The sequence below is a fragment of the Callorhinus ursinus genome, unplaced genomic scaffold (assembly GCF_003265705.2).
Source record: "Callorhinus ursinus isolate GAN/ISIS: 27379988/994484 unplaced genomic scaffold, GSC_fseal_2.0 scaffold10, whole genome shotgun sequence".
Lineage (NCBI taxonomy): Eukaryota > Metazoa > Chordata > Mammalia > Carnivora > Otariidae > Callorhinus > Callorhinus ursinus.
In genome coordinates this window covers 40,776,518-40,788,960 of record NW_027397072.1, presented here as the reverse complement: position 1 = coordinate 40,788,960, position 12,443 = coordinate 40,776,518, and the positions used below count along the sequence as shown (strand labels likewise).

The following is a 12,443-nucleotide window of genomic DNA, read 5'->3' as shown; positions in this document are numbered from 1 at the left end:
ATGAAAACGAATCTAAAAAAGAAATGACAAAGAAGCTGGGCTGCCATAGTAAGATCACGGTTGCCAGAGAAATGATGCATCAAACATTTGGTGTTACCAGAAAGTAACAATAGAAGATGATGCAGGGAAATCACTGCTTTTGAACAGATATTCAAAAGAAAATGTTTCTCATGGATCTAAAATTAGTCAGATAAAAGAAATGCATGAGTTTATCAAGTTTGTGATCCAGAAACCTAGACGAGAAATACCAGTTGCCAAGGCAATTATTTCTCTTAGAGTGTTTGCTGTGGAGAAGAAGCGTAATGTCCCAGAACCTGAGTTCAGGGGCAATTTCAAGTGGTCTGGGAGGATGATGCTTCCAAATGGGTCAGCCTCATGGTAGAGAACCAGTCTAGCCCCCCTCCCAGCATCAGCTCAATGATTTTGACACAAGACCCATCTCTCTGCGGTGCTGCAGTCTAGCTTCAGGTGAAGCCACGTGATGTGTGAGGCAGAGAGGCCGGTTTTTTAAATGCATTTTTCTGTAGCAGTGAACAGAGTGGGCAGGAAACTTGCTATGAAACCTATCCCCCCAAAAGATAAAAGGAGAGGAGCTCACCACATCTGTTGTATTTGAGGCACTGTACATCAGCCAGAGAGAGAATGCTCTCCGTGTGAGTGTGTGAGCTCAAGAAAGGCTGCAGGGAGTGAGAACTTGCTTTAGACTAGTTGGTGATTGTATGGGGAAGAATGTGTGGAGTTCATGTTTAAAAACAAAAACCAAGCATGCTGACTTTAGATTATTTTTTTATGGACATAACCTGTCACAGGGAAAAATGTTCTATAAATGTAGTACTGACATGGCATATGTGAAATAATGACCTCCGAAGGTATGGTCTAGACATTGGTAACCATCTGTGTTAAGAATTCACACTGACTGGGGCGCCTGGGTGGCTCATTCAGTTAAGCATCTGACTCTTGGTTTCAGCTCAGGTCATGATCTCAGGGTCGTGAGATGGAGCCCCACATCAGGCTCCGCCCTCAGCATGGAGTCTGCTTAAGTTTCTCTCTCCCTCTCCTTCTGCTCCACCCCCTGCTCATGTGCCTACTCTTTCTCTCTCAAATAAATTAATTAAAAAAAAAAATCCATGCGGACTGGTTGCTTGCTGACAATCATGCACTGGGGCCACGTGGAAAATCGGGAACTCCATTATGTTTTTGGCATGGGATTTCATCACAGTACATTGATAGAGGCTTCTTAAGGGCTGCAGATAAAAAGCAGGACCAATGGTGAGCTTCACTAGTGAGATGAAGCAGAAGAGGAAGACTTGAAAAATAGCAAAGACAAGACTGCAAATAAATAGCAAGGACATTTGTGATTAAAAATTTGAGCAAGGTGATAGTAAGTAAAACAACTTTTCGTGTTTCGTTCCACAGGGTAAAAATATTTATTTTTCAATACCATTGTATATTTAAGCTGTATTTGCCAAATCTAATTGTAAGATCATTGGGACCCTTGTCAAAAACAGATTTTTCAAATCTCCTAGAATCAGTTTCCAGGCATGGGCCTAGGGAACTGTATTTTTAACAAATGCTCCAGATGAATTATATACTCAGCCAATTTCAGGAAGCACTGAGTTATGCCAACTCAATGTGCCTGAATGTTGGCAAGTTGTCATATGTTAAGCTAATGTGTTACATGGAATTTTCTTGTTCAAGTAATAGGTGTTACTGTATCATGTGGCAGGAGAAGTACGGTAAATATTAATGTTGACAAACTCATAATTTTAGAGTTAATAGCTTATCCTTTGTGTGGAATTTTCCTGTCTTATAAAAGGTATTAGGTATCATCATGTGGAAGTAAAGACACACTCAAAACTAAACAGTATTCCACATCCCCATCTCAAAGGTGCTTTTTATTGGTCCTGATAAGGGCATTCTTAGTACGTTTGGTATCTGTACTTTCCCAGCCTGTCTTCCTTCTAGGAATGCAAATCCTCAAGGAGACTTTTCTCATCTAAGAACATTTACTGAAGTACTGAAACTTCTATAGCTATCTTTGTGCAGTTCAAGTTGTACATAGATTTTATCTAAAGGTCAGCCTAAAGGAAATATCTTGGAAGGAAGGCACCTTTTCCTCTTAATGGTTATTTTTTTCTTTGGATAAAGATCTTATACTTGCAATCTCTGGTATTGTAATAAAACTATACATAGTCCAGTACCTGTTAAGTGTTGCAAAATAGAGAGTCTCAAAAATATCTAAACTGGCTTGTTTGTTTGATTTTTAAATAACTGGTGGTTGTTTCTGCTTCTCCAGACCTCTTGGTCTTTTTGTTGTAAGCAAGTCTGGTCACAGTTCCCAAACAAGAAACAAATCACACTGTACTGCATTTCTCAAAAATAAGACAGAAACACACAAAAAATAAGTGTACCAGACACTGCCTGTCTGATACAGACAGTAAAACCTAAATTCCTAGGAAAGAGTTGTGAATCAGTAAACTCGTGAACTGATACAATTGCCGTTCTCTCTGACAGAGGAAAGAATGTCTGACCACCTTTCTGGCATCTTCTAAGAAAGGCATGCACATGTCTGTCTACTTCTTTCTTCATTTCCCTCTCAGGTACCTTCCTGTGTGACCCCCCCTACTTCTTTTGCACACTGTCGTGCCTAAATGTAATTTCTCATGAGCATCTTTAGGTTTTCTTGAGGATATGTCTCAGACTCCTGAGGCAGATATAAGCAGGACAGCTGACTGGGCATAAGAGCAACTGGGATCAAATCAGAGTCAAACTCTCAGGGGACTCCTGCTTTCTGGTCAGGAGAGGATGGGGATTTGTGTTGGCTTAGGCTCTGGGAATCAGTTTGTTTTCCCCCCTGTATCCCACGGTGGGCCTTCCAAGTCTCACCTTGCCCCTGCCTCCCCATCTTTGCCACTCGTCTTATCTGCCATGAGCAGGGAGCAAGGTCAAGTGAGTGCCTGAATTTTACTCCAGGGGAAAGAATTGAGGCACACAACACGTGTACTGGCAAGATGAATCACATATCCCATCCTCAGCTCTTTCGTCCCTAGAGAGACACAAAATTCTGTACGTTTCCTGGGGCTTCCTTTGGTTGTGTTCCTTTACATCACCTGCCCACTTGGATTTCTAGAAGAGAAAGGGCCTCTCCTCCAAAAGTGCCTCATTCTTTCGATCCTTCCCCTCTTCTTATTTTACCACTTCCCTTGAAACTGCTGTTTCAAAAACAGTATTCCCAACCTATGAATCTCCCCCGAGTGCTGCCTTAGTACACACCATTTTACTCCTCCTTTGTCCTGTCCCTGCCCCGAGTCTCACAGGAAGTTAGGTCTGCTCCTTGGCCTTTGTTTCACCCCCATTTTTCCCTTGGAAGTCCTGCTCATGAATGTATAGAGCGCATTTGCACATTATCAGTAAACATTGTCTTAGTACTTGAGTTTGTATAGTTGTGTTTTAGTAAGAGCTTTGCTGTCGTATTTGGAGATTGGACCTCAAATCTAGCTTGCTTTGGGGACGCTTATGTCTCAGTCTTTACCATTCAAGTCCGGACTTAGTCAGATGGGAATGTGCACTAAATAGCACATCTTAAAAAAAAAAAAAAAATTTTTTTTTTTTTTTTTTACATCTTAAAATTTTTTTAATGGAAGCTATTTTGCTAGACCATGCAAATGCATTGGCCAGGCTGTTAGAAGGCTTTGCCAGAGCTCGTGTTTGAGTTGTTTGTTGAGAACTGTTGTGTCTGACCCTGAGAGGTGGTTTGTTTTAGTTTAAGTACCAGCACAGACGTGCTGTAGTTCATAGTCAGGCCTCTGGTGCTTTTGATGAGTTCATGATCTCTACTGTGTTTTTGACTGGTTGAAACTCAGTTATAGTAAAATATTCATCCAGAAAGATGTCTGATCAATATTCATCTATTAAATCTGCTTTCTTTACTTTCATTTCAGATTTGTCCAATATGTGCAGCATTACCTGGAGGCGATCCTAATCATGTCACGGATGACTTTGCAGCTCATCTTACACTTGAACACAGAGCCCCTAGAGATTTAATATCCTTTTAAGAGGCAAGAAGGGATAGAGTTGTTTGTAATGTTTGTTATTTTGATAATTTTTAAGGACAGTATACCTGAAGAGAAAAACTAACCTCCAAATTATTTTAGTTTATTTGACCTTTCCTAAAAGTGACTCAGTGTTGAGATGCAATTTATCTCTTTTTATATGCTATGACTGTCACATGAACAGTGCTCATTAAGTGAAAGTTGCCTTGCTCATCATCTTCACTTCATTACAGTGAGATTTTTTTAAGACCGTTTAACTGGGTTATAAGTTTTCAGCAGGGTGTTTTCATACAAAAGAGGAAAATGCTAATCCAAATTAAAATCTAAATAAATATAAAGAATTTATTTGCTTCCCCTCCACGTGCTCTGTTGCCTTATCCTGTTATCGGTGGGAGGATGAGCAGGGATGCGCGTTGGGGCTGCTTTCCCTCTTGGAGTCCCCTTCTCCAGAGACCATTATTCCCTGCCCAGTCCCTGAGTAGGACTGCATAAGATCACGTCCAGCTCCAAAGTCCTTTCCTGCTTTCCTTTCTGCTTCCCCTTTGCAAGTCTCTCAGCAGTTGCTGGTGACATTCCCTGTAATCCAAGAGATGAGCGGCCCACCAGAGTAATTAATTTTGTACACTCTGTGCTGCTTGTTTCAAGTTCTGAATTGTTTTTCTATAACTATCACCTATTAACTTAGGGGTCTCTTGTCATGTGAAGGTTTCAGTGTTCATTCTAGTTCAGCAATTCAAGAGCTAAACACAGCTTTTCTCTTTGCCAGCCAGACTTCATTCTGATTCCTTTGATTGCCTCCCAGCAATCGTAATGCAACCTTAATCCTGTTGAGGAAGAAACTGGTTTGATGGTTTTCTCGTTCCACAGCTCCCATCCCTTGCTTACAGTTTCCAATTTTCTAATTGGAAATATGGTTCCTTGGAATTAGGGAAAGATGAGAAAACTAATGGAAAGATAAAGACCTGGAACCAACCTAAGAAATTAGAATGTCAGCCAGACCTGAGCCAATCAAGGGGCTGGTACTCACTGAACAGAGGAAACCACTTTTCCTCTCTCCTGAGTGCTGAGGACACTGAAAGCATAATGAAGAAAGCATGGGGTTTGTTGGTTTTTATTAAGAGAATAAGAAAACCCAGATGGACCAAGAATACTTAAGTCTTTGAGTCACTTCACATTTTACATAAAAGAATCTTATAACAATGCCCAGAGGGTTATGCTTGGTCCCTGTTTCACTCTGTCTTCATGGAGAAGCTAGGCAAATAACTTCAAGCCAAGCTGTTATCCTGAACTTTTTTTTTTTTTTTACTCTGAACTTTTTCAGCAAGTTCAAGGGCCTCTAGTGAAATTGGTATCCATTCAGTAGAATGTCCCACATCATCTACATCCGTTTTTGTGAAATTTTTATAAGAATCTCTGGTTATCAAGAGAAGATTAAATTATGCAAAATATAAGAATAAGAGAAGGCATATGTTACATTTTGGATTCCTAACGAGTATTATCATGAGGTTCTGGAAAACAAAATGTTGACATTGCAGTTAACTTGGAAATACACTGATTCTTCAGGTACTCAAGTGCTGCTGTGGGGTGACTTTGTTTGTCATGAGGGCGTGGCTTCTCTCCAGGCCTCGTAAGCACCAGAACTTTTCTCTTTTCAACTGTTCTGATGGAACTCTTCCTAAAGTGTACTTTTTACACCCAGATGCTTTTAAAAGACGAAATACAGTGATCGTAACATCACTTTCTGTAGAACCCGAGCCATGGTCCTGAATACCATGATGAGACAGTGCACATTCTGGTGGCCCCTGAGGGCTTCCTGGAGCTGCTCAGCCTGTCCCTCAATGACTCCACAATCATCAGCTGAAGACCAGGAAGCCAGCAGAAAGTTATTCTGCACGATACAGATGTTCTACGTGCTACTTCGAAAGAAAAGTCTCTTTTACAATGAGAGCTGGCTTTTCCCACACATCCACCAGTATGGAAACGCAAGATTGTCTTTATGAGTTTGGGCAGCCATGTGCTCTTTGGGATGTTCTTTAGTTTAAGCTGGCTACGGAAGATTGGGGGGGGGCTGGCAATGTGACTTGTTGAGAAATGTGGTATTACTCTCTGTATATCCACTTCTACAAGAAATTCAACTCTAATTTTCTGTTTTGTAGCAGCATTGAAGAAGAACTTGAGGACAGATTAAAAACTAATAACCAAAAGGAGTCTTTTACTCCTGAATTTTAATTATTTCTACTGCTCCTTTCTCACTACAGATGATAATTGAGATTTGATTAGCAGAACTCTCCTTGGGTATTAAAATTGATGCTTATTAATTCTGGTTACTTCCATATGAACGTATATGAAATTCAGTACTGAGGTTAGGGTAAGGAGACACCTCACCTGGGTGTGTGACCCGATAGCGCCTTTCACCCCACCTGGTTATTGTAGCTGGAGCCTAGGAAGAAATTTCTTCCTACCTAGAAAACCTTTTTCCCCTTTGAAAACACACACACACACACACACACACACAATATATACACGCTCAGTTCATTGCTTTATATGTGAGAGTCTTTTTTTAGAGTTAATAGCCCTCATAGATAAGGTTGTGATGTTTGCATTTTAAATTAAATGTGCTGTTTTTAAATGTTTACAATTTAGGAAATCTGCATGTCTGTCTAGCAAAAGCTCAAGTGATTTTTTTTTCTTTCTGTGAAATATTTGGGTTCTTTTCTTAACTTTGGAGTTATGATGAATCGAGTGGTGTTCGACATGTACGTAGAATGTTTCACCCTGGCCGGGGATTAGGAGGTCCTCGTGCTCGTAGATCAAACATGCACTTTACTAGCAGTTCTACTGGTGGACTTTCTTCTTCTCAGAGTTCATATTCTCCAAGCAATAGGGAAGCCATGGATCCTATAGCTGGTAAGTTAGTTGCACATTCATAAAGGAAATGACCAGGGAGGGGGCCTCACTTTAAAAGTTTTTGGTGGAATTTGTGTTTTTAATCTCTCGTCATGCTCCTATATTCCTTCACAAAATTCCCCTAAATCTTATAATTATAAAATATTGTAAAAGTAGACAGTATAAATTAGTTTATAATTTTCTGGCATTTCCTTAAGTACTTAGAGCAGAAGATAATAAGAAATGGTTCTGGGTTCTCTATTTGTGGCCTCTGTTGAAACCTAAGAAAATGATAAAAGATTTCAGAGTTGAAAGAACGCCAGAATCCCATGGCTCAACCTCCAGAAGCACACAGATAATAAGACGAATTGACAAGACTAAAGAATTAAGCTCCTCTCATAAGAAAAAAGTAAAGTAGGAGTTTCTCTGTTCTTGGCCTTGATTTGAGAACTATATTCTTAGGGAACATACTGAAAGTACATGTTTTAATAGCTTAGAAAAATCTTACTTACAAAAACAACAACATCTGAACATGTACTTCATAACCAACTCCACTGGGTCTAATACATGGCCAACCTGGGAAGCCAGCAGCGGAACAAAGGGGTTGAGAGTCAAAATATAAGGTCGGAAATCACGTTAGCCTCGTACTAAGACACACCAAGCACAGACAGGCAGTAAGACCCTGGAAAGCCTGTACAAGTTCTGAAATGTGTGCACGTGGTGGAATATGTATCTGGATGTTGTGATGCACCTTGCCGAACACCCTGGAACACTGGTAAATGTAAATCTCTAATAGCAACTAGGAACAGTTTTACTCATAAAATGTTCTTAAAAATGTACAGACATACAGATATAAAATCTTAATTCCGAATGTGCTTTAAGCATTTGGATGTACAGTAAGCCCTGTAAACTGAGTTTTGGGGATTTTAAAAAGTATTTCTTCATCCATAGGGAATATTTACCTGCTTTTTTTGGTAGCAGGCTCTAAAAGTTAATTTCTAGAAGCAAAATTCAAAAGTGAGAAATTCTCTCCATTCAGTTTTTTCTGTCAGTGAAAATTAGTTTATTTTAGTGATGGACTCTATGAAAGAATGGTATGAGAACCCCTGGGATAAAACAACAGTGAGCAAGAAAACAGAAATGTACCCTGTTAATGAGTTTTAATGATGAAGAGCATTTGCCAGCCAGGGAATGTCTTATGAGGTAGTCATCAATCCCCTGTAAGCTCAGGAGAATCACACACACACACACACACACACACACACACACACACACGGGACAAGGCAATTCCTGCACCTGACTTAGATGAGAACTCAGGGACAGAGGTCCACATTGCCCTTGATGAGTACAACCTTATTGAAACAAGAGTCTGGATTGTAACAGGCCACTGACTAGGCTGTACAGTCAGGGGCCAGTCAGCCTCATTGAGCATCACTGGTGCTACTCACTCTAGTGGTACGCTGGTATTCTCAAATGACCGTACCCGAAAGGACCAGAGAGAAAAGGCAGAGGTGAGTGGTGCAAAGGGTCACAGATAGAAATGATCCAGGCCTCTTGGATACAATTCTGATCATCATTCAATCATTGAATAAAAGTTAGAGGCCTACTATGTGTCGGGCACCGCTCTAAGAGCTGGGAGTGTTATAAATGGTAGACTTGATCCCTGCTTTCATGGAGCTTGTGTTGAGAGGTTTTATAATGATTGGACCAGCAGACGATCCACTTTAATTTACTAAATACTAAAAGAAAGTATAACTAAGTTAGCCCATTAAGTCCGTTAAGCAACAATCTGTTATGTTTTGCTTAAAAATAATTGTATGTGGGCTAATTGTATTTCCATTCCCCATACACAACAGCTCCTACCTCCAGGAGGCATTCTAAAAGATATTGGGGGCGCCTGGCTGCCTCAGTCGGTAGAGCACACAGCTCTTGATCTTGGGATTGTAAATTCAAGCCCCACGTTGAGTATAGAGATCACTTTAAAAATAAATAAAAATAAAAGGTATTGAGCTCCAAGCTGAAACTTTATGTTGCCATGGATACCTGCCTATTGACAGTCATTTCTAATGTTCCTCTAAAAGAGTGATCTTCAGCGTTTTGTTTCCCACAGTATTTTAAGCAGACATTAATCACCTTCATTTCCATTGGCAGAGCTTTTATCTCAGTTATCAGGAGTGAGACGTTCTGCAGGAGGACAGCTTAATTCTTCTGGCCCTTCCGCTTCTCAGTTACAACAACTGCAGATGCAGCTGCAGCTGGAACGGCAGCACGCCCAGGCAGCACGACAACAACTGGAGACGGCACGCAACGCAACCCGGCGTACTAACACAAGCAGTGTCACCACTACAATCACACAATCCACAGCAACAACCAACACAGCTAACACAGAAAGCAGTCAGCAAACTATCCAGAATTCCCAGTTTCTTTTAACAAGGTAGTTCATTTATCAGTACAGCTTTGTTTTAGAAGTAATGTTTTATTAAGGACTATGCAGTCTGCAATGATCTTTTCTCTTTTGTGCCTTATATATGTTCTTGGAGACTTGGCCTTTGACCAGACCCTTAAAACTCCCAAATCTAATCAAAACTGCATATGCAGGATTTCCCCAAGAATATGAAAAATAATGATTATTTTAGAGAAAGTAGGAATGCTGGTGGTCTCGTTCCAACAGTAAATTATCATGTAATGTGAATTTTTTCCCCCTATATTGCCCATAAAACTGAAATCTAAAAAAACTGAAAACTGAAATACCATATCATTACATTTTGGGGATATATTAGGTATATTTATTGTCATAATTAACCGTGGTTTTTTTTTATTGCCAATTTCAGTTAGCTGTGAAATATTAAAAGGTATAAATAAATAAATAGAAACATTAAAAGGTACAGGGGAGGATTTCATAATACAGTAGTTTTCTTCTGAGAATTTCCAAAGAAGCAGGATTTAAATTCTTAGAGTTGCCACAAACAAAAGTAATAGTTTTTTTTTTTTTTAAGATTTTATTTATTTATTCATGAGAGACAGCGAGAGAGAGGGAGAGAGAGAGAGAGGCAGAGGGAGAAGCAGGCTCCCAAGGAGCAGGGAGCCCGATGCGGGATCCTGACCTGAGCCGAAGGCAGACGCTTAACCATCTGAGCCACCCAGGCGCCCCAAAAGTAATAGTTTTAAAAATGGTTCACCATGGTATAAAAAAGAGTTACCTCCTTCTAAAAACTACCATTAGCCACCAGGTATATTCCTCTCCCAAGCCTGTTGGTATTTTATGTGACTTTCAAGAATATAAAGGATTTTAGAAAAAGCAGTGATGAGTAGACTTAGGCTCAACAGATAATGAACCTAGACTGATCTGGGACTTTAATGGAGCAGAGAGGAGTATAAAGTACAAACTGTGAAGTGAAGGAGAAAATTAGTATAATGTATCAGTTACCTCCAAACTGTCAGTAGAAGACAGTATTATTTCTCTGTATATTTATTTTATGTCATGCTTTTTAATATCTCATGTTAGTACAGTGGCACATGTCCATAGTTGTAAATAATTTGTTGTGGATTCAGAATAAAAAAAAAGTTTGCAGACCCCTGTCTATAGTCCCAGGTTTACCACTTACTAGTTTGAACCTTAGGCAAGTCACTTAACTTCTCTTAACCTCAGTTTTATCATCAGTAGCCCCTGAGTTTGGCCTCATGAGAAAGAATTGTTTTGAGGATGAAACAGAATTTCAGTATGTGTATGGTCTGGCTCAGTATCTGGCATATAATAAAGGCCCAACTACTGGTTCCTATTATCATTTGTTAGGGATCTAAGGGGGAAGTTTCAAGTGGGGGAATCTACCTTTGGATTATCTCTGCAAAGTCAATAACTGTGCTGAGTTATTACCAAAAAATGTTGCTTCAACATAAATCACAGAGCCACAGATGGATCCACCCTGCTACCATGTAACCTTACCTGTATGGACCTACCAACTTGCCAGAGCTAGATGCTGATCACAAATCGGAGACCTGACTGTGTATATCCACTGAGAGTTCACTGAGCTGTGGGTGGAATGAATGTCTTTGGAAAAGACATCTTCCCATCCTTGACCCATTCTTTTTTTTAGACCAAACTCAGTGGACTTGATTTGGGATTTTTCTCTCTGTAGTTATTCTACACCAGACACCCCACTCCCGGGGCATGGTATGGGTAGCCTTTGAGTTGCCTTCCTTGGATTCTGGTCGTAGCTTCTTGAAGAGCCCTCTCGGTCATCTGATAAAGTACATTGCACAGTACCTTGCAATTTGCAGACCACTTTCCCCATCTTTCATTGTATTGTTTGATCTTGACTCATATGATTTATCTTAGGCAATATTTCCCAGAAATGTTCCCTGAAACTTGATATATCATTCTAAGGAACATGTATTGTTACTTATGTTCGCTTTTTTCCTGTTAATTTTGGGCAAAACTAAGTAACAAAAGTTGTTTGTTTATTGTTGGGCTTCTCAGAACTTTAAATATATTAACATGCATTATGAATCTTCAAGGCAAGAGAGCTTCAAGGCTGCAGCGTTTCCAAAGAAAAAGCCTGGTCTCTCGTCAGATAGCCATTACATGATGTATGTAGGGCCCAAGCCTTATCTTTGGCCTCTTTGACGGGGACCGTTACTGTTCATGTCACCCTGGAACTCATGGTGGAGAGACAGTTTCTTTTAGTTTATTTGACCTTTCCTAAAAGTGACTCAGTGTTGAGATGCAATTTATCTCTTTTTATATGCTATGACCTGGAAGGTAATTGGATCCAAAATTGTTGACCTTTTAGAAAGTGATTGTTTCAGTGCTTATGTCAGATTTCAGGCTTTTGGTAATGGAGTCGGCTAGTTTTGCTAACTCCAGTTTGAAGATCTTCACAAGCTTCGCAGTTATTTCTAGATCCCAAGTGAAGTTTGGTCCATTAGAGGATCTAGCCCTAGTACCACATTTTTATCTGCCTTTCAGGAGTGAAATATTTTCTCCGGTATTTCCTAAAAATAAAAACTAATATTGTGGGGCACCTGGCTGGCTCCATTGTTAGAACATGCGACTCTTGATCTTGAGGTTGTGAGTTCAAGCCCCACGTTGGATATAGAGCTTACATGAAAAAGGTTGGGGGTGGGGAAGATGCCTAGCTGGCTCATATGGTGGAGCACGCAACTCTTGATCTCGGGGTTGTGAATTAGAGCCCCACATTGGGTGTGGAGATTACTTAAAAATAAAATCTTAAAAAAATAAATAGTAATATTGCAATTACATGCTCTCCAAAGAGTTGGGGACCTCAGCCTACATGTCTCTGGTTCACTCACTATGTAGGCAGCCTTCTGTGTATCATCAGTCATTTCCTTTCAGTGTGGGTTTAATGACTTTTCTGTAATTACCTTCCAGATCCTTTTGCTTTCAAGTTCTGAAATTTAGATCTTTCCATTTGTTTCTGAGCCGTAGATCTAATCATTCAGTGGCTTTGAACTTGACAGCTGTGAGATTTTGAGTATGTCACTTAA

At 40.0% G+C, this 12,443-nt stretch overlaps 1 protein-coding gene across 2 annotated transcripts in view; it reads left to right on the top strand.

The window, feature by feature from the left end:
- KCMF1 (potassium channel modulatory factor 1) overlaps positions 1–12,443 on the top strand; it is a 75,032-nt gene that overhangs the window by 60,837 nt on the left and 1,752 nt on the right. For both annotated transcript variants that reach the window (XM_073897467.1, XM_073897468.1), the window contains 3 exons: positions 3,942–4,032; positions 6,774–6,959; positions 9,090–9,372. In XM_073897467.1, the coding sequence (XP_073753568.1) occupies positions 3,942–4,032; positions 6,774–6,959; positions 9,090–9,372 (560 nt within the window). The remainder of the gene's footprint in view (positions 1–3,941; positions 4,033–6,773; positions 6,960–9,089; positions 9,373–12,443) is intronic.